The sequence below is a fragment of the Magallana gigas genome, chromosome 8 (genome assembly GCF_963853765.1).
Source record: "Magallana gigas chromosome 8, xbMagGiga1.1, whole genome shotgun sequence".
Taxonomy (NCBI): domain Eukaryota; kingdom Metazoa; phylum Mollusca; class Bivalvia; order Ostreida; family Ostreidae; genus Magallana; species Magallana gigas.
The window spans coordinates 22013132-22037223 of NC_088860.1; the positions used below are offsets into that span (position 1 = coordinate 22013132).

At 32.7% G+C, this 24092-nt stretch overlaps 1 protein-coding gene and 1 long non-coding RNA gene across 3 annotated transcripts; one reads left to right on the top strand and one right to left on the bottom strand.

Moving 5' to 3' along the window:
- Positions 1-21005, top strand: LOC105325621 (uncharacterized). Of its 2 annotated transcripts, XM_011425272.4 has the most exons (22): positions 1-160; positions 973-1064; positions 2258-2335; positions 2551-2599; positions 2964-3104; positions 3242-3276; positions 4169-4252; positions 4397-4444; positions 5157-5239; positions 5365-5395; positions 6072-6234; positions 6563-6653; positions 7017-7067; positions 7164-7254; positions 7508-7612; positions 7728-7818; positions 8777-8882; positions 9294-9386; positions 9841-9943; positions 10704-10831; positions 11692-11718; positions 19210-19349. In XM_011425272.4, coding segments are annotated over exons 1-22 (1740 nt in total). In that variant the 5' UTR covers positions 1-111; the 3' UTR covers positions 19211-19349. The 2 variants fall into 2 exon arrangements, with proteins under 2 accessions (XP_011423574.3, XP_011423573.3); XM_011425271.4 differs by lacking the exon at positions 11692-11718 and having other exon boundaries at positions 19210-21005.
- On the bottom strand, positions 20920-24081 carry LOC105325622 (uncharacterized). The gene is made up of 3 exons (XR_010708256.1): positions 23926-24081; positions 21431-21642; positions 20920-21339 (listed from the first exon to the last, which is right to left on the bottom strand). It is a non-coding gene; the product is annotated as an uncharacterized lncRNA (long non-coding RNA).
- Positions 24082-24092: the final 11 nt, after the last annotated feature.

Sequence of the window (24092 nt, forward strand, 5' to 3'; positions counted from 1 at the left end):
GACGTGGCTACACATGCATATTCTGAAAATGGCGGCTTGATTACAACTTGCTTGTGCAAAATATTTTGGTGTCAAAAACACGACATTCTCCATTCTTATACAAAATTAACAATGGGATTTTCCAGATCTGAAGCATACGATGTTTTAGAATTACCAATAGGTGTGTATTAACAGGGAAAATGGTTTTTCTTAACTTTCTTACTTTGACGACTGTTACCTCATAAATGTCCTGGACAATAGTTTTGCAGTGATTGAAACGCTAAAAAGTGAGAGACTTCTGTTTGAAAGTTAACCAAATTTTATTTTTAATGGTAAACCAAAAATATAACTTTACATATTGCTTCCTAGACAACGTGTTAAACTCATGACAACAGAGAAAACTCGAATGTTCTATACTACGTGACCCATACATGTACATCTTTATCTTCCCTTTACGGAATGGAGTATATTAATCATTGATTTAAATTATCCAGTAATTCTATGGTAGACAGTGACATATCTGTTAAAAAAGTTTACAAAGTTAATAAGGGAAGGATGAAACATCTGGTCTAAATAGAATACCTTTGACACTTCAGTTATTTACTTAAGGAATGAATTCAATATTTATTTGTTTTATACGATATAAAATGGGTTGGTGCAGTTTACGCTTTATAAACCGCGAAGCGAAGCAGTATACAAAAAAGCGTAAACTGTTCCAAACCATTTTATATCGTATAAAACTAATAAATATTGAATTCATTTCTTATAATTTAATTTTTTTACTCTTCATTGTAGATAAAAATGGTCATTTGACTTATAAAATGACGTAAAATTGTACAAAATTCAAACGTAACGTCAGGCGTATTTATACGTTTTTGACGTTAGTCTTATTATGACATAGGCAACATTCTTTATACGATATAAAATAATTTTTTTAGCCAATCAGAAAGCGTGTTACAACCAGAATTAAATTATTATATTTATGATATACAGGAGCAGATCAAGATTCGGTTAGAACCAGCTATAAACGTCTTGCCCTGAAATGGCATCCTGATAAACATGGCAACTCTACAGAATCCATGAGAGTAAGTGGAAACTGCTCATACTTTTTTGTAATTAGAATTACCTGAAAAAAAATAGGATTAAAATTAAAAATGTATAATATATTATAAACCTTGAAGATATCTTGTTTTCTTTGCAAAGAAAAAAAGAGGAACAATATTTTTACGTACAGGTTTTTCAAAAAAAAAAAAAAGATATCTAGTTTCTAGTTAATACATGATTACTAAAAAAGTAATACTAGCTTAAAATTGTGGCATTTACAAAATCAGACGTTTCACTGAAGGAATAGAATACATTTATAGGAAAGGTTTCTTTCAAAAGCTGTAAAATAGATTAAAAAAGTAAATATTTAGTACATTATTTATACACATCAATATATTGACAAAATTTGCAGATGGCTTTATCGTTACCCTTGTCAATGTGAAAAAATGTTCCCAATCCAACTTCTCTTTTCTATTGTGATGAAATGATGGTGTTGTATAGTTTACAGCATTGCATATGGGTATTAAACATGTGACCAATCAAATACTAACTGTCTACTCTGATATTAGATATTTATATTTGTGACCAAATATTGGTATATACATGTTCTAACTCTAAAAATCATATTCAAAGGATAATGTAATTGGTATTGTAAAATAATTCAGGTTGTGTAAGTAACTTAGATTGTAATCTTACAGCAAGTTTGACTGATCAGTGCTTGTGTAATTAACTATTCTAATTTGTTTTTATGAATATATTTTCCCTGTCTATTTTATCAAAACAAGGAAATCCCGTCATACAATATAATTTACAAAGTTTGTTTCATTTTTATAGAATAATCTGGAATGCAGGAAGCCTTTCTTAATTTTTGAAGCCTTGGAAGTTAAACAAATAATATGAAGCAATCAAGCATTATACATACACATTGACAATGTAGATTCCATTTTATTGCCAATTTTTTAAAGTCAATTAATTTCTTTATTATTCACTTTTTCAAGTTTAATCTTGAGCCACAAACTTTCAGTTAGTCTTAGAGCTTTGTCATTACAGGAAAAATCTTTACCTGCATTGATTTTAAACACTTTATTGCCCTCTGAAATGTTTTGACTGGAAATGACAGCATCGAGGAAATAGAAATTTGCATGTTGTATGTGACCTATTTTCTTCATAACAACTGATCATTTCGAGTTGAACAGGAAGTTTATGTTTTTGGAACATAACTTGTATTTGACAGAAATTCCAGGAAATATCCAAAGCTTACAAAAAACTTATGGAAGATGACGGTGAAGATGGGCTACGTGGCATGACACTGGTAAGCTGTAGTCAAGAATCAATATCCAGTTTTACATAATCTTAATTTTCAAGCTTTTTAATTCTTAAGTTTTCTGTGATTTAATATTCTTCTCTTCAATTTTTTTTTTTTGTGTGAAAATTCTCAACATTTTGTTTAAAATTGGTTATTAGAATATTCTTCTTTTCAAGAAAGCTTGAAAATGGCTATTACCAAATGAATATTTTTATTTTCAGGATCAAATGATGCAGTTATTCAAAGATGTTTTCTTTTCACGAACATCGAGTAAGTACTGCTTTATTTATTGTAATCCATGCCTTCTGTCCTCTAGGCAGAGGCAAAGTTTTGCAATGAAAGGCAAATACAGGTCATTAAAGTGTTGTTTGACCAAAAGGCTTCCTTGTAAAAACATAATTGTCTTGTGTTTTACTGATTGATTCAATTTAAAATATCTTTTTAATGTATCAGTTATGCATCTTTGCAAAGGGATATGGTTTAAATTTTGTTTAAATGCTTGGACATCATTGAAAAAATAATGGATAAACATTTCCTTTATTTTCCAATGACATGTGAATTTGCTCTGAAAGAGAGGTATACAGTTGTATTGATGAACATAACTGTTAATGCAGTTAACTTACCTCTGTTGTAGATTCTTATAATGGATCAGATGATTCATCGGATTACGATTATGATGATGATGATGACGATGATGATATTGATTCAGACGAAGAAAAGTATTCACATTTATATCACGACAGATTTCAATACAAAGATTCAAAGAAATCGAAAGGTGAATAAATTTGACATTTATATACATGTACATGATATAAAGTTTAGAATAATGACTATGTGAACTAGTTAACATTTAGAGAGCTAGATAATCAGAAATTATTGAGTCATGCTTATTTTGCATTTTTCCATTTTCAGTTGGTGAATCTCATTTTAGAAAATTAACAGTAGATGTAAGTATGATTTGAGCATGATAAAGAATGATACACAAAAAGTAGTTAAAATCTTCCTATGCTACTGTGCTTTAATTATTACACCTTGCACATCAATTTTCAGGGATTTAGGTGTTGAGAGATTTCAAATAGTAAATTAACCAAAGAATACTTAGAAAGATCACTGTCCATAAAATTTTATATGTACTTTAACTTAATCCACGAAAATTTATGCTCAAGCATATCAATGTAACAACTATCATTTTGTTAAGATTTTTTAAAACTTGTAGAATCAACTTTGTAAAAATTCATACTGATATTTGAATGAAATCCCATTTCCCATTGTAAATAGAAAGTGACTACTTGTTTACTTGTCCATCATTGTTCCCACAGATCTCTTTAAATTGATGAGGGGATCTGGTGTGTAGTTTAGAAGACTTGATTCCCAGTCATGAATACACATTTCTAAATATGCAATCATGAATATGCAATTATGAATATACAATCATGTGAATTTGCAACACCAGGCCATTCAACTACTTAGTTAATAAAATGCAGTAAAGCAAATACATGTTTTTATGTGCAAGACTTGTAAATAGAATCATAAGAATGTCTGACACAAGGCTATTCAGCTGATCAAATGTAATAAAACTACATGTTATGCATCCTGATAATGATGACTGAGTATTTCTCTTACCACAACTGAGAAGAGAGTGATCTAACAGAGAGTTTCTATTCTTCTATTATTAAATCATTGATGTAGAAATTTGGTTTAGATTTGAATAAAGAGGATATGGTGTAGTTTTGGTCCAACATAAATCTGTTCTGTTGAAACTTGTAAAATGCGCTTGTACATATGTTGAAAGAAATAAGCTGCATTTGTATGAAATGAATATGAACATATTATTTACAGGAAATAAATAGAAATGCAGAAGAATTAATAACAGAGGAAGAAAGAGAAAAGAAAAGAATAGAAAAAAGAAAAGCAAAGAAAAAGGTACCTAGTGAATGTGATAGAAATTAATTTACTGGTAGGATTACATTACGACAAGATAATGCTGCATATATGAACATGTCGCTGTTAAATTTACCAAGATCTGTAAAGTCATGTTTCACCATTTATGTCTGTCGGATTTTGCAGAGAAGGAGAGAAAAGAAAAAATTAGAGAAACAGAAAGAAAAGACAAAGGTAACATTGAGAGGGTTATGATTCAATGTTCGAAATCTGCTTCCAGTAATTTGGGTATACATGTATCTTTATGCCATATTTTTGTGCCAGATTTGAAAGTATTGTATATATTGAAACTTGGAGGGAAAGAAAGTGGCAATGGCGTGAGAAAGTCATGTGACTGATACAGCCCTCCTAGATTAACATGTCGGTCAGAACAGTCCCAAGATAGTCAGGTTTCTCTTGAGGCTACATGACCTACTACACATCAAATGTTGTAGGAGCAGTGCCAAAATTCAGAATTATTGGTGGTAAAATGTCTATATCAAATAGTACACTTATACATATATGTACATGTACATATATTCTTTCCATTTCATACTTTATCTTTTAATTGGAGTGGGGGCAAAAGTGAGATGGGAGAGGATTTTGTTTCTTATATGAAACATTTTTATATTATAAAGTTTAATATCTATTAAAGAAAAAGATTTTGATTTTTATACAATTAAAGGGAAGCAACTCTTAAAATGTAGTGAAAAACTGTTGAAAAGTCTTTTCTTGCCTGATTACACTTGAAAAAGTAAAGAGCTGAGAAGATATTTTTCAAGTTTATTGAAGAGTTTATACAGAAACATAGCTAGTATTCTAGATTATTGAAAGGAGAAGAAATAATATAGGAACCTATTAAAGATGTCTGATTTTACAAGTTTTTTCTGTATGATTTTCTTTACAGGTGGAAGTAAATGGACAGATTAATGATAAAGATACAATTAATACAGATATACAAAGTGGAAATAAAGTGAAAAAGGAGAAAAAGCAAGTAGACTTTTCCAATTAAACATATTTCATTTGTAGTGTCAAACTGTCATTACAATTTTTTGAGCTTGCAGCTTTTTTGAACGTCTAGAACATGTTTTGATAAAATGTATATCTTTTTTCAGGCCTGGCATACCATCTTCATCAGAGGACACGGTGAGTGTATGCTGAAAAATGTGTCAAATTCTTATTTTAAAATCATAATCTTAAAAATGTTTAGCAGAATTATGTACGAGGACCTTCATCATCTTACCTTATTATGTGTAATGGTCTTGGATAAGAAACAGGTTCAGGGGTCATAGAGCTTAGAAAGCTCACTCTGGATCTAAGTCTTGCCTTTCCACTACACATTCCTTTTGTAAAAGTGAGACTGAGATCAAAAATTGAGCTTGTCCAAGTTTTTGATCACGGAACGAGGTTTGTTTACATGAATTGTTACTAAGGCATTGAGAAAAAAGTTACAATTACATGTATTATCAACTTGTACTTGATAGGGAATCCTTTTGATGAAAGTTTTTTTTTATCCGAGTCTGTAAACCTTAGTTCATCAAAGAAAGCATTCTATTTTTAAAAAAGTAAATGTAAGAATATACTTTGGTTTTATTGATTGTGGGCATCAATTTTTGTGGATTTAATAAAAACTGTAGATTCGAGGATAAACATTTTCATGGCCAATAATCGTATCAATACAAAATTTTATTAGAAATTGCACCTCAGTAAACGTTTAAATTCAGGATCAACTCAACAGCAAAACCTATGAAAATCAGTATTCATGTATATTGATGAAACCACAGTAATTGTTTCGTTCACAATATACATCTTTTATTTGCAGGCTTTTGATCCTAATTCAGCATTTTTTACCAAAGTCATTAATAAAAAAAAGAAAACACTCTCAGGGACGGATTCTTCAGGAAAGAAAGGGCGGTCCAAACATGGAAGTGATGAAGAATCCGAGGAGTTGGATCCGGTTGTGCTACGCAGCAGACAATTAGCAAGTAAGGCTTGGCTTGATTTGGTATTGTTAAGTTATATACTAGTACATGTACAATAGACATGTACATTGGTCAATGAAGCAGCAGCCACAGATAGAAGATTGATTTTTTTAGGGGGAGGGGGCAGGGTTCTCCTGTGTCTTTTACATCAACTGAAACATTTATTGTTACTTTTGAGAAGACTTACAATATGCTTGTAGAGAGAGAGAGAGAGAGGAGAGAGAGAGAGAGAGATAGATAAAAGATAGATAGTCTATTTGAATAATTGAATAATACAACTGTGAACTATAAACAACAACATAATGTTTGAATTTTGATCTTTTTCTTTCAGTAAAGGGCAATGAAATGGCTCAATTAGGTCACTACAGTGCTGCTATAGAACTTTTTAGTGAGGCTATTAAATTAGACCCCAATGATTTTAGGTAAGATGCTCTTGGTGATATGATTTCAGTTGATTCTTTTAAAACAATGAATGGCTGTAAGGAACTGTCAGACTTAAAAAAAAACCCTTAAAATTTTTTGTAATGCATGTTTATTTGTAATGAAAGAAAATTGTCTACTGCATAAATTTGGCTGTTTCTTGAATTCGCAATTTTCACATGTTAAATAAACCCATGAAATAACACTACAGTAAATTAATTCTTTATATTGAAACCTGTTCTTTAACAGTATGTAACATATGTAGACAAATCTTTTTATTTTATTTTTTTTCAACTTGATTTATACATTAGTTGTTGTATTTCATGATTATAACTCTGGTCCATTGGTGTTACTTTCTTTTTCAGATTTTTTGGAAATAGGTCATATTGTTTTGATCGGGAACATCAATTTGATAGGTAAGAAAACAATGATCATAATGGGTTAAAATTTTGGAATTGAGGGCGAAGAAAGGAATTTCCTATGTTTCACAATGTGCTTAAATTTTTTTTCAGGGCTTTAAAAGATGCAGAAAGAGCTATATTACTACAAAAAGATTGGCCAAAAGGATATTTTAGAAAAGGAAGAGCTTTAGCTGGTCTAAGAGTAAGATTCTTGTGGTTGAAAAATCTATAATTTAGAAAAAAAATTAAAGAGAACAGAATATTGCAGTCTTTTGAACTTGATTGAAAATATTTATACAGTTAAAACTATTACTCCTACCAGCCCCCACCCCTGTTAAGATGGGTATGGGTTATTTGGTTATCAAGAAGATATCTTGAATTAAGAAGAAAAGTTCTCCTTTTAAAATTCCGAAAATATTTGTTCGATAATATCAAATTGTTCGATTGTTTTGTAGATGTTTTCTGAAGCAGAGGATGCCTTTACACAAGTGTTGAAATTAGATAAAAATTGTGAAGATGCTGTACAAGAACTTTTACGTGTTAGAATACAGCAGATAGTGGTGAGTTTGGTGCCTGGGGCCAGGATACCCAATAGAGAGAATTTCTTAAAGTTTCTTGAATCATATGATAAAAATGTCCTAAGTGACTTAATGATTTCTTGGTCTTTTTCTTCAGGAAATGGGTTTTTCTAGATATCAGGCAGAGGAAGCAATAAAGAAGTACTCAACAGTTCAAGGTGCATTGGACTCTCTGCTAGCAGGTGTAGGTAGGTGGAAATACCATGTATATCTCTCATAATGTGGAATCATGATTGTTTGTGGTGACTCAGTTTTCATGGATATGTGGATACCTCTCACCCGCAAACTTTACATCCACTGTGCATTATGAAAGTGAATGTATATACCTCATACTGTGACAAAATTTTTGTTGGTACCCCTGATAGTTAAAATATTCATGAAAGTCAACCTCTTTAAAAAAAGACCATTTCTCAGTAAATAATCTAAAGAAAATGTTTATTAATACAGTAAAACACAGTTATAATGTATTGGGGCTCTTTGCCACGTAATTTTCATTCCCCATGACTTTATTGTTGTAAACTTGTCAGATATAACGAATTTTGCTTATAACGGAGCAAATTCGCCCATCCCTGGCACTTAGTTATAAGCTTGTTTTACTGTATACTATAACTCTTTTATTTTTGCACTCTGTAGGGAAACATTTCTTATACAGTGGACATATACATATGAATATATATTGTTATACTTTCATGTTAAATACTGAAATCTGATTGGTTAAGATGCAGTTAATAATCCGTTCTATTACCCTCGGCATTAGCAACACAATTAGCAACGGGTAACATTAAAAATTGTTACATGCGCGAAAATTTTGCGCGTACGGTTCGCTGTAGAATTCACGTTATTCCTATATAGAAGCAGTAAAATTTTCTTAAAAATTAAGACATTCAGTATAACAAAATAAATAGTGCCTGTTTGGGAGGATAACAGTTGAAATTGACACCCCTCGAAAACCATTGTCAACCTCCCCTTTGCGTCGGTTGACAATGGTTTTCTCGTGGTGTCAATTTCAATTGTTACCCTCCCAAACAGGCACTATTTATATAATATCATCTCTTTGGTTTGTTTGCTGTAATGGCTGACATACTACATGTATGTACTGTATTTATGTTTTGCTGTTGTCTCAATGTCTGCTTTTATTTGATACAGCCGAGAAAGCCCTTGGTAGTGAAATTTATGTATCTGATGATGAGTCAGGATTTATGACTCCATCCCTATCCAAATCCAAACAACAAAACACAGATTCAAAAATGGAGTAAGTAGAACAGTTATTTTGAAAAAGAGGACCTTTCATTACATGTTAAATAGTCATCTCAGATTTCAAAGGCATTACTTCTGTTTTCATTTCCTTAAATGATTTTACAAAGATTTTAAGTGTGAATTTTCCTTAGCATATTTCTTAATCTGTAGATATATTTGAATGATGTTTGGCGATGTTTTTGATTCAGTGGAAGTGTTTTCCACTAAAAACACCAGGTAGAAAGAATACATAGCCAAAAGAACATCTAATACATTTACAGAACTTCCAGACATTCTTTTCATAGAATATTTAGTGTTTTTGATATAATTTTAATACATGTAGTGTTTTGTTATTAATTATGATAACAGTCATTTAGCCTTTGAGTTTTTTTGTCCACTGATACATTCATGTCCTTCTTTATTACAGCCCCCGTAACCCAGAAGGACTGACCGCTCTGTGGGTTGGAAATGTTTTACCTGATAAAGTAGATGATAAAAAACTGCTGAAAATATTTTCAAGGTAAGATCATCTAATATGTAAATGTAGATGACATGTTTGTTTGAATACATTAAGTAATGTACAACTACTTGTATTTTTCTGAAGACCTTCAGTTGCATTCATAAATCAATGATGCAGTTTTTCTCCATTAAAAGGAGAAAGAATTATAATAAAATACCAAGTTTAAGTTCCAAATAATTTTCTGTCAACATGCATTATGTAATGATAAGTGGCATGATTATAGTTGTTTGCTGTTTATTACATTCTTTTCAAAACACTGTGTATTGTCCAATGCAAGGATAACATCAAACATATGAGAGGCACATGGTACTTGTTCCTGATGGTATATAATAAGTTCATTAATTGTTGGGAATTGTGATGTCACCTATATTACACAGTGCAGGATCTATGTATTTATTACAAAGTACATGATGAATTTACTTACAGCAACAATTTTGACATCTGTTTTTAACAGGTATGGCCCTGTGACCAGTGTACGTACATTGCCAGAAAAATTTTGTGCTTTTGTAAACTTCAAGACCAAAGAGGCTGCAGGGAAAGCCATGCAGTGTTTGCAGGTGAGGCTCCATGTACAAAATCCCTCTTAAGTAAGGCATTGCAACATTGGTTAAAGTACATTGTGAAGACTTCTTTAATTCATCTGAAGTAAGGCATCATAGGTCCATTCTATGATGTTAAAGTTCTTTGTAAGTCAGTGTAGGTCATTAACTGCAGTTGATCTATTAAATACCGTATTTTTCGGAAATTAGGTCGATACTTTTTTTTCCAAACACGTGGACCTCGCCCTATTCATCGCTTCGCCCAATTTATGTTTTTAACCGGGTTTTCCAATGGAAAAATCCGGTTATTAAAATGGTGAAAATGGCGGGCGGGCGGCTGCCAAAAGGGTACCCTCATTGTACGGATAACTCCTCCTACAGTTTTCAAGATAGGAAGTTGTTCTTTGGCAGATCAATTGTACATATATCAGAGGTGTGCATATTGCTAGGATTTTGATTTCCGATAATTTATCGAAAAAATACCAGCTTTTGAAATTAGTCATTTTTTGGCAAATATTGCATATAGGGTACCCTCATTGTACGGATAACTTCTCCTACAGTTCTCAAGATAGGAAGATGTTCTTTTGGAGATCAATTGTACATATATCAGAGGTGTGCATATTGCTAGGATTTTGATTTCCGATGAGAAAATGAGTGGATGAGAGGTACCCATGAATTCCACGAAAATTGAGCCACCACGAAATCTAATGATTCCACAGTACTTGTATATGTGTAAACATGAGAATCTTGCAATTATCAGTATTACTTCTTCATCTAGGGCGCCGAGTGTGGGGGTCAGAAGTTACTTATCAAGTTCCCGGATAACCCAATACTGAACAGTGGGACAGTGACCATTAGGAAGACCCCTCAACAGACCAATCCTCAACAGAGACCGACGTATGTGGGGTGAGTGTCTCAGGGTCGCGCATAGTCACACCTTATCTCTACCAACAGCTAGGTTTTGGGGAGTTCACTTATAGCTAGGTTTATTGATTTTGGACTTGATAGTGTATCATTGGCATCACCAACTTCTAAACATTGAAGAACACGCTAGAATTTTATTCCACCATGTATATGTTCATCTTCTTGCTTCTCACTGAAATATTTTTCATGCGAACACTAAGATTGTTCATATCTGTGTATGCAATACACTTTTTTGTACAGTTGGACTTGAGGTAATGAATTTAGGGCAAAGATAGATAAAGTCATTATTATACATATATCACTTTCATTTTCCCTCATGATTCATAAACATTGTGTTTACTTTTTGCTGGAGACAATTTACAAATAGGCTTAAATCATCGAATATTTCTTAACAATGTTTCTGATCATAGTATGAAAATGTCTAAAAGTCTTACAGATTGATAGATATTCCAATTGTTCCCACATTGATTTGCATGCTTACATTTTGTAGCTGGGATTGTTATCCTGCTAATTCCATTAGTAGGCTAGGTGTTATAGACAGTACATGTAGCAGAAATGAACAACAAAATGACAGTCATTTAGTATTTGTGTCATAGAGGAATCTCATTAGCCTATTTTCTTTACAGCTTGTGAATCCCTTAGAAAAAAATCATCTCTATGACTCTAGTTTTATATCTCTTGATGTTTTTTTTTTAACAATTTTTAGCTAAGATAAAATCAGCTTTTAACAATTATGCTTACTCAACAATGCAATTTACAGAAGAAAAATAAAGAATTTAAAAAGCTTTATTCCAGATAAATAGATAATATTTTATTCAAGCTGCATTTATATTTTCCTTTAGAACATCTCGGAAATTTCACGTAAAATGGTAAGCGAGACTTTTGATCACTTTAGCCTACATTTTCTAATCAGTGTTCTATCTTATTGATGTCATTGGAAGTGGGTTGTTATCCTCGATCCAGGGTCCCAAGGTCAAAGGAAGATTTAATTTGTTCATGTACGTTGTAGAACCTATGGAAGAAAGGTCGAAAAACCTTCTTTTTTATGTCTTAAACGTTTGACTGTCTGGCTATTGTGCTTTTGTTTGCATGTTATATTTGCTTATGCTTTCTGGAACTCTGTGCTGGCTGTTATTAAAGAAGTATTTGTCATGGCTTCTGACAATGTGTCCCTTGTCTTGCTGGCTGTGAAGTTTTCTTTTGTAATTTTCACTGATATGAAGTGCATATTGATTAACATATATAGTACCAACATTTATAGCTTAGCTGAACTGAAGGTTCTGATCATCTGTTGTCAATTGTCTGTGACCACTTTCTCAATCTTGACCAAATATGCGCAAAGCATCCTGAAAAAAGGCTTTCAAGTTTGCTTACATGAAGAATCAATTAAGCCCCCTTTGAATCCTTTCCATAATGAGTAGTTAAGACATTTCAAATGGAGGTCTACTCTAATAGGAGTGAAAGCATTTTGATATGTTGTGTTAGTATCAAACAAAATCACATAAAGCCTTAGAGTTAACCTTACAGCAGCCCCTCAATAATGAGAAAACTTAATAATTCTAGCCAATCAGATTCAAACTTTTAAATTCAAGTTGGAAAATAATCCTTTGTCTTCATTTTTTTGGCATAATGCTGTAGTCTGTTTTATGTTGTTTTATATTTAGTCTATTTGTTGATCTCCATCTCAAAAATATGTTAAGAACAAAATATACATGTACAAACTACCATCAACAAATTCTGTATTCTGTTTTCTTTGCCATGACTTTGTTAGCCACACAACTTACCTCAGGTTTGTCAATGACAAAACTGTCTTAAATACCAGTCAAGATTTTAAGAGCAGGGTATTATACCAGTACTGAGGACTTATTAGAATTCATGGTGGCTCAATTTTCGCAGTATTCGTTGGTTGCTCTCTCCCACAAATTTACATCATCAACAAAAAAAGCATTAGAAATAACTTATCTTTCTTTATACTGAAACTAAAACCAACTCATCCACAAAACTCCATGATTAAGCAAATAATTTCACAATAGTAAGTTTTGCATTTGACATTGCTGTGCCTAGGTGAGCAATGTGGCCCATGGGTCTATTCTTAAGTGTTTTAAAATGGGACAGCCAAGCACTTTACACGAGGCAATCCACTTCCAGTCAGCCATTGATGGGAGAGTCAGACACATGGTTCACGCATCAGCTTTGCCAGTCTCCACGTATTTTCTGTTATTATTTTATGAGGTCAGATCAACTCATGCACGATTCGGTGTAAATTGAAAACAGTTGCTTGTTTTTTTTTCAACAAATTCTTTCTCACATTCAACTTTCCAGGTTTTAACAGATATTTTAGTTACTGGTAGTTTTGTTTTAAGAAATCAATTAAGTATATGTACTAAAGAAATTCATTACTTGCTTATTAATAACATAATACTACTTCTTAGTCAATTCTAGTTATATAGATTTAAGTACTGGTTCTTAAATATATATAAACAATGTTTATTTATTAAAAATCACAATTACTGCCACTTTAACACCTTAATATTGATATTCTCAAATCATCATTTAAAAAAAAATTGCCCTGTTGAGGTTCAATTTATATGTGTCTTGATATTGACCAAAGTAATGTTTCAACTTGCAGTACATACTTTTGATCCTATATCATATTATACGAAGTGAATAGACTATTAGCTAAAGCCTAAAGGTTATTTATATTTTTTATCAAGCCATTTTGGGGGTTTTCATTGCATGTTAAATAAGATAAGTGGTGTGGTTCATTCAGCATTTGCACAGGTTAGTAGTATGTCATATCTGATAAGGCCAAAAAAAATTAATGATTTGTTTCTCAGGCACCGCCGCATCAGTAAAATCATCGCCGCATCAAACTTTTATATCGTTATTTTTCCGGATTTTTCATATCTTATCAATATCGGTTTTCTCTTTTATAAAATCAATGTAAACAAACGCTCAGAATAAAGGCTTGACTATGTCAGTAAAAACGTTATTTTATCTGACACATCTACCCATTGACCAACCTAGGGGGCTACTTGGGCTAAATACAAGTTTATGTAAATATAAGTACTCGTTTTGTGGTCGGTAACTTCGCCAGAATTTCCTCAGAAAGAGAGGTTGAAGTTGCCCTGTATTCTGAGTTTACGATCGTGAAAGTTAACCCCAAAAGCAATAAAATGATAATCATCTAATTCAAAAGACATTTTCATAGCCTAATTTAAATCTTGTTGTGATTAATAACTAGCGACTGGCTTATTTTTAGAGGTTATAAATGCGGTTGATGCATTCTCATACTGTGCACTGAAAATTACAACCGATGTTTATAACTTTAGGTGCTGATATTACAATTAGTTAGTAACATGTAATTAGTTAATAACTCTGTCAAGCTCGTGCTAAAATAATCTTAAAACCGTTTGTCTACAGTTATCTTTAAAATAAAACAGATCAAACTATATGACGGTTGTAATTGGGTCAAAGGGTTGGACTAATACCTCCAAAATACACTGAAACACATAGACTGATTTCGTTTGTCATTTAGCCAACACAATTACGAAACATTTCATCTACAAAATGTATGAATACATATAATGAATTAAATTTTAAAAAATGGATAAGATTTTAATTTTTTAGGAGTTGTTTTATTTTTAATTGACTTGCTTTTAATCCAATTTAAATTAAGGTTGAATCTGTATATTCTATACATGTATTATCATTAGCATTATGCCATTTTCAAAGAATGGAAGTCTACCTGATTTCTCAAATTCCTCCCTACTTTTCTGTGAGGGAGAATTTCAGAAATGAAGTCTTCCTAAACTAAGTTTGCTCTAGGTAAATTGGTCCCTGTTAACACTACCACTGAAATTTCTCTGTTATCTTAAGAAATTGAAGCCTCTGTGATATTGCCTAATAGCAGGAATAAAGGACAATTGTATTGTTTGAGAATTTTATGATGACTAATTTACTTTTGCTTGATTTCTGTCCTCAAGGCACTGGAGATTGAAAAGAAAACACCCCAAATGAATGCTTTACTTGATAAATTTTTATATGGCAAATTCAACTAAACTCTGTCCCAAGATATTTTGGATTCACGTTTGGACGATTTTTAATAAAAATACACTTACCTGTGAAAGAAGTGCAATTGAAATAGTTGAAAGGGATATTTTCCAAGATAATTTCATTGACACATTATCATCTTTCACTCGGAAAAATTCACAGGAACGAAAACAGATTCCTTACGGAGATTTATAATGGGGAATGTTTACATCTTTTCTCCATTCGGAATACACTCGGAATACATCGCGCAATATTTCAACGTTATCATCCGGGCTTGCTGCAATGCAAAATCTCCGTAGACATCACATTTTTTAGCATTGTATTGAAACCTGATAAGCTAACAGGGGCGTTTTGACTGAGAAATTTTGGAAATTTTTCATACTTTTCAATGAACATCGTTTGGATCCTGAGGTATTTATAAATATCAAACAATTAAGCCAAACGTGAATCCAAAATATCTTGGGACAGAGTATAGTGAAATGCCATAGAAATTCCCCTATTTCAGTTCAGACTTGTGTTGTTATGTGGAGGGGAAAGATGGGCCGCAAAATGAAGCAGGGGCACAAACCATTTGTCATGTTTGTTCAATTGCAAAAACTCAACCTTTGATAAGGAAACAGAAACAGCTAAAAAGAACAAATTAAAACAAATATTTAAACTTTGCCAATGTATCAGCTTGATGAATATCTGCTGATGAGTACACAAATAAATCATAAAATATGGGTTAACGTCATTGTAAATTTTGTCTTTAAAAAAAAAAAACAAAAAAAAAAAAAAACCCTGCCTGCCTCATCAAATTTTCAAAATTTTGGCCCGAGAAACTAATGATTAATTTTTTTTGGCCTAAAGAAATGAAAATTTTTACCTGAAAGGGCTTCAAGTTCTACTTGCCTTTTGAATGTTGAACTGTCTAACAATGAAACTCATAAATTGATACAAACAAGATCTCGTTTTTTAAAAATGAATCAAATTTCATGTTTTTGATGTATTCAATTTTTTATGGCGTCGAGCGAAGCTCGAAAGCCATCTAGGGATCGTACGTCCGGAAGTTACATTTTTAGGAGCCAAACAACTCAAATGAGTGCAAAGTTTTCGTATGTGTTTCAAGAAAAATAGATGACATACTTCAATTTCGAGCAGAACTGTACGTCAACAAAACAAGTTTGCAGATTCGAAATGGTTGCCGTCTTTAAAAATGTTCACATTTTATTGAAAACAATATGTCTCGGTTTCAGCGGATGAATACACTAGCACCGAGACACGATAGCTGGGCTTACATACTCAATTTGGTTATGAAATGTACTAGCCTGCAAAATAGATGATTTTGTATCCATATCGAAAATTGACAATGCACAAATGTTTGATCTTGTAGAAACAAAACTTCCTAATCGAGCGATAAGTACATCTACATAAACCAACTAGTGAACTACTTTCACTTTGTAAACAACGTGAATGGGTGCTTTCTTTTATCTACCCCCGATCTTTTCGGCCCGTGTCATTTGGATCCTTGTGAATTTTAGATGAAATTGATAATAAGAGACAGAGTGGTTATCAGCAGTATACAATATATAGAATTAAAAACAATAATAATTTAAATATTTATTTCCATATAAATAGAGAAAAAAAATCTAAAAAATTTTTAACTCCTAAGATATTTCTATAAACTTAAATTTTCAATTGAAATTAAAACTTTTTAAGAATTAGGTGAGCAAATTTGTAATGAATTGTAATTTTATTAGTTATGTGATAAATAACATTTTCTATTTTTTTTGAAAAAAATTTTTTTGATAATTTATGGAAAACAAAACTTTTGAACTTGGTCATTTTTTGGCAAAATATTGCATATAGGGTACCCTCATTGTATGGATAAGTCCTCCTACAGTTTTCAAAATAGGAAGTTGTTCTTTTGCAGATCAATTAAACATATATCAGAGGTATGCATATTGCTAGGATTTTGATTTTCGATAATTTATGAAAATAATACCAGCTTTTGAACTTGGTCATTTTTTGGCAAAATATTGCATATAGGGTACCCTCATTGTACGGATAAGTCCTCCTACAGTTTTCAAAATAGGGAGTTGTTCTTTTGCAGATCAGTTATACATATATCAGAGGTATGCATATTGCTAGGATTTTGATTTTCGATAATTTATGAAAAAAATACCAGCTTTTGAAGTTAGTCATTTTTTGGCAAAATATTGCATATAGGGTACCCTCATTGTACGGATAACTCCTCCTACAGTTTTCAAAACAGGAAGTTGTTCTTTTGCAGATCAATTACACATATATCAGAGGTATGCATATTGTTAGGATTTTGATTTTCGATAATTTATGATAAAAATACCAGCTTTTGAACTTAGTCATTTTTGGCAAAATATTGCATATAGGGTACCCTCATTGTACGGATAACTCCTCCTACAGTTCTCAAGATAGGAAATTTTTCTTTTGCAGATCAGTTATACATATATCAGAGGTGTGCTTATTGCTAGGAGTTTGGTTACTGATAATTTATGAAAAAAATTAAAAAAAATTAAGTCATTTTTTGGCAAAATATTGCATATGATATAGCGTACCCTCATTGTACGGATAACTCCTCTTACAGTTTTCAAGATAAGAAGTTGTTCTTTTGCAGATCAATTATACATATATCAGAGGTGTGCATATTGCTAGGATTTTGATTACTGATAATTTGTGAAAAAAATACCAGCTTTTGAAGTTAGTCAATTTTTAGCAAAATATTGCATATAGGGTTACCTCATTGTACGGATAACTATTCCTACAGTTTTATAGATAAAAAGTTGTTCTTTTGCAGATTAATTGTACATGTATCAGAGGTGTGAATATTTTTATGATTTTTATTTCTGATCATTTATGAAAAAAATACCAGCTTTTGAACTTAGTCTTTTTTTAGCAAAATATTGCATATGAGGTACTTTATTTCACTGGATATGGGTTGACATTGATTATGGATACAGTTCACATATAAAAAGAAAACCCAGTTAGCTGTCTCATTGACAGCTTTTCACTTGTTTAAAAAATTATTTAGGTTTTTACTCTTCAAATTAACTTTAACTCGACGCCATTGTGGCCCTTCAGGCCTTTGATTTTAAATTATTGTAAACATGTGGTGCATGTTTAATATTATACACTTGAAATACATGTATTATGGAAATAAAGCACATTTGTATCCAAATATTTTCCATTTATAAAAGTTCAGTCTCAATAGACTAGTTCTTTTTTCATTATGATACCGTATATGGCGCCTTTTTTTTTTTAAACAGATGGGTGGGTGTGTGGATACTTAAAATCCTTACCAGGTACTTAAAAAAAATGAGCTTTCTCAAAATTCAGGAATTTGAAATAGAAAGTTGGAATAGTATATTTCTAGACACTGTACAGAAACTAAATTTTTTAAATGTTTGTATACTTAAGTAAGTACATACTTTCTGCCAGAGAGGTTGAATGAAAGCAAGGGAAATGTGGGTGTGACATATGTCCTCTTGTTTTTAAACCTGACATACATGTATTATTAGGGGAATTGTTAGAATGTTTCAGATTTACTTTGGATTACAAGTGCATTCCACATCTGTGTTGAAATAAGATTTTATATTATCAATCAAATCTAAAGAAAAGTGTTATTCCACCAAATTTTCTAGTTGATTTTTCACAATATAACAGTTGTGTGATAATCCCCTAACTTGTGATCATGCACTCAAATCTTTTCATTAATTTGTATATTTTCTTTCCATGATAGGTATGCATTTTGGGTATGATTGAGGAACTTTTGTCAGAGTTATGTCCCTTGTACTTAGAAAAATTCTATTTTTTTGCAGTTTCCATTCATTTTCTTGTGGAGGTTGCAGAGGTTGCACATACTGAAATGAAATTTGGTATACAGATTTATCATAAGAATATCTAGGCCAAAATCGATTTTGAGTACAATCAAGGAGTTTTTGACAGAGTTATGCCCCTTTCAATTTTTTTCAGTGTCCATTCATTTTCTTTGCAGAGGTCTCCAAGGGAGGGGGGCATAAGAGTTTCACAAACATCTCCATAAATATTTGGATTGGTAGTAATAATTATTTGGTCAAACTAAGTATGCATGTTTTCTGAGAAATGAAATGAAAGGGCCTTTAACTGATAGCTGACAAAGTGAATATGAAGGTCCCCCGGGACCTCTTGTCTACTTGTCTTCTGTAGTCTCAGCCAGCATGGAGTTTTCTTGTGTCCGTTTTTAGGGCACTCATTGCCTTTTTAAATGTGAGGCGTCTGTAGACCATGTGAAGTTGTCTTATTTTATTCTACAGAAAAGCAGTTGTTGCCCAGAATCAGACTTCCACTCCAGTGATCGACACAATACCAACAGCTTTGGACCCTAAGAACACTGGCCCTGTAAATGGGGACGAATGTTACTTCTGGAGGACCACTGGATGTTCGTTTGGTGACAAGTGCCGCAATAAACACTTACCTGCAAGCAAAGGCGTGGACAAGAAGCCATGGCAGAAAACTTAACAGAACAGATCAATTTAAGCAATATTCATGCGTTTTCCATAGGTGCTACACTACACAAGTGATACAAGACTTCTATTTTTCTGTTTTTGTTTTAATATAAGGTTACATTATAAATAACACACCAATGGATGTGCTTTTGTAGTGATTGGGCTTCAGAAAATTGGTATGGCTGTAATAATTCTGAACATTTTTTTTTCGAGGGGGGTGGGGGGGGGGCTTCTAGTTTAACACAGAGATCTGAACTTTGTTTGTGTGGAGTTTATTGAAGTTTAGCTATGTGATGAATTTATCATTCTAGTCACAGGAAGAAAACAGCATTGAGTTGTTACTATGGAGTTGCAGATATATTTGATCATGAACTAGATATAAATTTTTGTTATAAGTTATTTTTTTTTAAATTAATTTGTACACTTTGTTCAGATTAAGTGATGGCCTTTTGCGTAAAATGCCTTTAAAATTCGTTTGTCCATCTGTCTCTGTGTATGATATTTATACATTTGTTGATCAGACTCAAGGGCATTATGCTACTCACACATGACACGTCTCTGTTATCTGGTCGTAAAGCACATGGTATTCAGTCCAGTCTGTATTTTAGAGGTATTAAGCACCAGTCCTTCTAAATGGGAAAGACCAAAAGATTCAGATCCTTCATCGAGTGTTTAAAAAATTGATAGCTTCTTATTCCTAATCATTTTGTCAAATTTAAAAAATCTACTGCTCCTGTCTCCATGTATATCATGTGCCCTGCTGTACAGCGTTTTTGAAACCTTTCTTTTAACTTTGATGTTGAAGAAAATATGATTAATTTTTATCTGCACTGAGGTGCACAGACCACTTAACACTCATCTGACATCTTGATCTTTTGGGGGTTTTCCCAGGGTATTTTTCATATGGCTTCTGGGCAGTTTTGAATCTCGCATATGCAGACAGAGTTGTTTTAAACTGTTGTTATTTGTTATTTTTAATTATGTAAAAAACAGTGTTCTGACACAGTCTCGGTTTTTATTCTGTTGATGAGAATTGGTAATTATAACAAAACTTTTATTCTTTGATAAAAGTATTATTTATGGACTGAGGTCTTATTTTTTCTTTTCTTTTTATGGTGCAAGATTTAGCTGTAGATGCCACTTGCTGATATTTCTCACAATATTTGATACAGTTTGCAGCTTGTTACAATGTCCTCATCAGAAGAGCTTTACATTTAACTGTTTAACTTAGAAATCTTGTGTAAGAGTGTAAAATGTTTTATGATATTAAGAAAATAGCATCTACACCAGAAACACTGCTAATTATTTCTATGAATATAAGGCTATTGTGATGAAAATATGGCCAAACTTTGTTAAAATGAAGCTTAAAGCATATGGAGAATTTGGTGAAGATCCGAGACTGGTGATTTATTGCATTGCGTACGGGTGATTTGATGTATGTTGACTTTATCATGGAAACATTCATATCTTGAGGTTTTACACACACTGAGAATCTTCCATTATAACACATAACTAAAGTTGGGTAATGGAAATCATTTTATTTTTAAACTTTATATCAAGAAAAGAAAACTGAGATGAATAAAAATATGTGAATGAAATGTTAACATTGTTAATGTTTTGTGGTAGATGAAACTCGAATATACATGCAACTGATGCTGCTGAAGGCAGCGATCGGCCATCGTGAGCATTGGATGTACATGCATATGTTTTACAATGGGTTGATATTCAACTGGATATTCCATTTTCGGAAAAGAGCACCAAACGGACGAGATGCAGTTTGGACAAAGTTATTGAAGGATGCATGGAGTCTATCTAAGACGCCCAGGTCTGGTGATTTGACTTCGTATCCAAAGGAAGCCATGTAAGTGCGCATGCTTTGAGGTCCCACAAACACCACTGTCGCTTCTTCTCCCTGGGGATCGACGCATGCTGTTCCGTCTGTAAAATAATATTTTAAAAATTGCACTAAATTTGCCAAGAATAATCCCCCTTTAATATGTTCCTGCATAACGTCTATTGGATGACGCACCTGAATCAAACTGGAGGTCCTGAGGTTGGTCTCCGTTCTCTAAGTAAACACGTGATATGACGTCATCATATGCGGCGATGCCACGTGTGATGCAGAGTTGGCCAGGGACGTCTGGAAAATGGAGCCGAATGCGGCCTGCTGGGTAATGCCATTCGATGCTTCCCGATGAGCAAGTTGCGTTTTGGGTGTTAACTTCCCCAGTATTTTCATTCCTATGGAACATGATGTGATTATTAACAGGAAATGGTGTGATTATTAACAAAGTTCAGATGTAGAGAAATGCTATGAATGGCAACGAAATGACGCGTAGTCTCGTTATGGAAATTCCCAATCTAACTTACTTGCCAAGAAATCGTGTATCAAATCATGACAAGAAATCATATTGACGCAAGCGTCAAATGGGCCGCAAAATATATAATTGTTGTATGAATCATTGGTTGTTTACAGAAAAACACACCACATAGAGGAAAATAAGAATTGGTTGTACTAATTTTTATGGTAAATTTTAATATACTTTCAGCAACTTGTTTTGAAGTTTAACATTTTACTATTATCACAAAGAATCGATTTCGTTACTGTAAGCATTTCTAACGGAAATTGTAGGATCATTGCCATAGTATGAAGTAGTGGAGAACACAATGATTTGTACATTACTCTAATACAAAGTTCAACTCATCATTTAAAATTTCTCTGGGAGATTATGTATTTCAAACCATTTTGGGTTTTTTGTTGTTGCATTGTATCGAATGAAAACTTAATGCATTAGCTTAATATATGATTTCAGGGGACCTCATAATAAAATAAAAATGGATTAGTTCAAATTTTCCAGTGAATTCAAATTTTCATTTCTGTCTTATTCTTGCGTAGATAATTAATATGATGTCATTTCATGATATTTTCTACCACATTTTACATGGAAATATAATAAATACAAAAGTCATTTTATTTGACACGACACATAGAAATTAAAATATATCATTTATATAAAATTTAATGACATTCAGGTCTTTAGTATTTCAGGTCTTTAGTATGTCCCGCATACCGTTTTGAAAAGAATGAAGAACTCCGAAATTTTCCGAATAGATTATAGTCTCGATAAAAACGCGCCAAATACGACATTCTACTAAACTTTGTATGACCTACTTTTCATTTACGAGTAAGACAAAAAATATGTGATATTTTCTAAAAGGCATAAAACATATTTCTACATACAAATTTACTTTTAATTCATTAAAAAAAAGCATAGTATTAATTCTACTAAAAATGAACTATCCCGCAGAAACGCAGTAACAATATTTAAATGTGTATCAAATAACGGACCGCCTTCCGGCGGCCCGTAATAACACTATTATTTAAAAAATGCACAATAGATTAAGTTTTAACGAAATGTTGTTAGGAACGGTTAGTCGGGGACAAATTTGCAAGGTTACATTGCCGAAACGAAACCATGCATCGTGTAGTTAATTTGTGATGAAATATCTCTGTGGTTGGAGAGATTATATCAGAAAAAAAACAGTCCTATACGAGGGTTGTTAGAAAAGTTCGCATAATCCCGGGGTAAATCCCTGTGTCTGCGAACTTTTTTAACAACCCACATAGTCGTGATAAATACACATTTACTGGGGTTTGTTTCAGGCACGTACAGCATCGGGGGGGGGGGGGGGGGTCCCCTACTTTTTTGCACAGCAAAGATTTTTCTTAAATTTACATACAAAAAATTGAATCAACATGGAGTTGCCCCCCTCCCCACTTTTCTGTGACCATGTAAAAATTGAATTGAAAATAAGGAAATAAACAATGAAATAGAAGTGAAAAGTATAACCCCCCACGGATTATGATTTTCAGGATTTTGGAAAGTAACCTTTTCACTTTTTTTTTCTTTTTTGCTTGTCTAGATTTTTTGGATGAGTCTGCCCGCCCCCTTTAAAAAAACGATGCTACGTGCCTGTCTTTGAAGGTTTTCTCATCTTGAAACCACCCATCCCTACAATGTCTGGGGTCCTGAGTCCTCTGGGTGGGACTCAGGACCCCTGACATTGTGAAGATGGAAACCACAGTGCAGAAGTCGAGATGTGGTTCGACGATATATTATTTTTCTTTACGTAAGTTAGTAAACCATTTATTATTGTGATCTATGTATCGTTTACAATAAAGATTATACATTAACAATTATCAAACACCCGGCCCATTGGAACTATAAATCGATGTTGACACTAAATGGTAACTTGCATGCGCGAAAATTTACTGTCTTAAAAATGCAGAATATATAAAATTTGCAGTTTTGTAATCAGATAAGTATCTTAATTTGTATATAACCCCCCCCCCCCCCAGAAACAAGCCCTCCAATTATGCTTTTGTAGTAAAAAAAAAAAAAAAAAAACCCCCCCCCCCCCCCAAAAAAAAATAAACTTTAACTATTTCCGTCAATTATCGAGTAGATATAAGTCTGATAATAATATTATATCAAAATCCACACGCTGCCTCGCTGTACTCACCAAAATACTACCCTGCACGATCGCTGGCCCCCCAACCGGAAGCCGGTAGATGCCGCCACCAGAAGAATCCCTACCACGAGTGTCGACAGCATCTCCACAGTACACGAAATAATAACTAGACTAATGACTGATAACTATTGTCCTGGTTTTATTGAAAGTTTTATCAG

What these genes read in the sequence shown, in the direction of transcription:
- LOC105325621 (XM_011425271.4), top strand. Translation starts at nt 112, where the DNA reads ATGGGATTTTCCAGATCTGAAGCATACGATGTTTTAGAATTACCAATA. An exon ending in ACGCAGCAGACAATTAGCAA is followed by an intron (nt 6,235 to 6,562) that starts GTAAGGCTTGGC and finishes TTTTTCTTTCAG; the next exon opens with TAAAGGGCAATGAAATGGCT. An exon ending in CTCTCTGCTAGCAGGTGTAG is followed by an intron (nt 7,819 to 8,776) that starts GTAGGTGGAAAT and finishes TATTTGATACAG; the next exon opens with CCGAGAAAGCCCTTGGTAGT.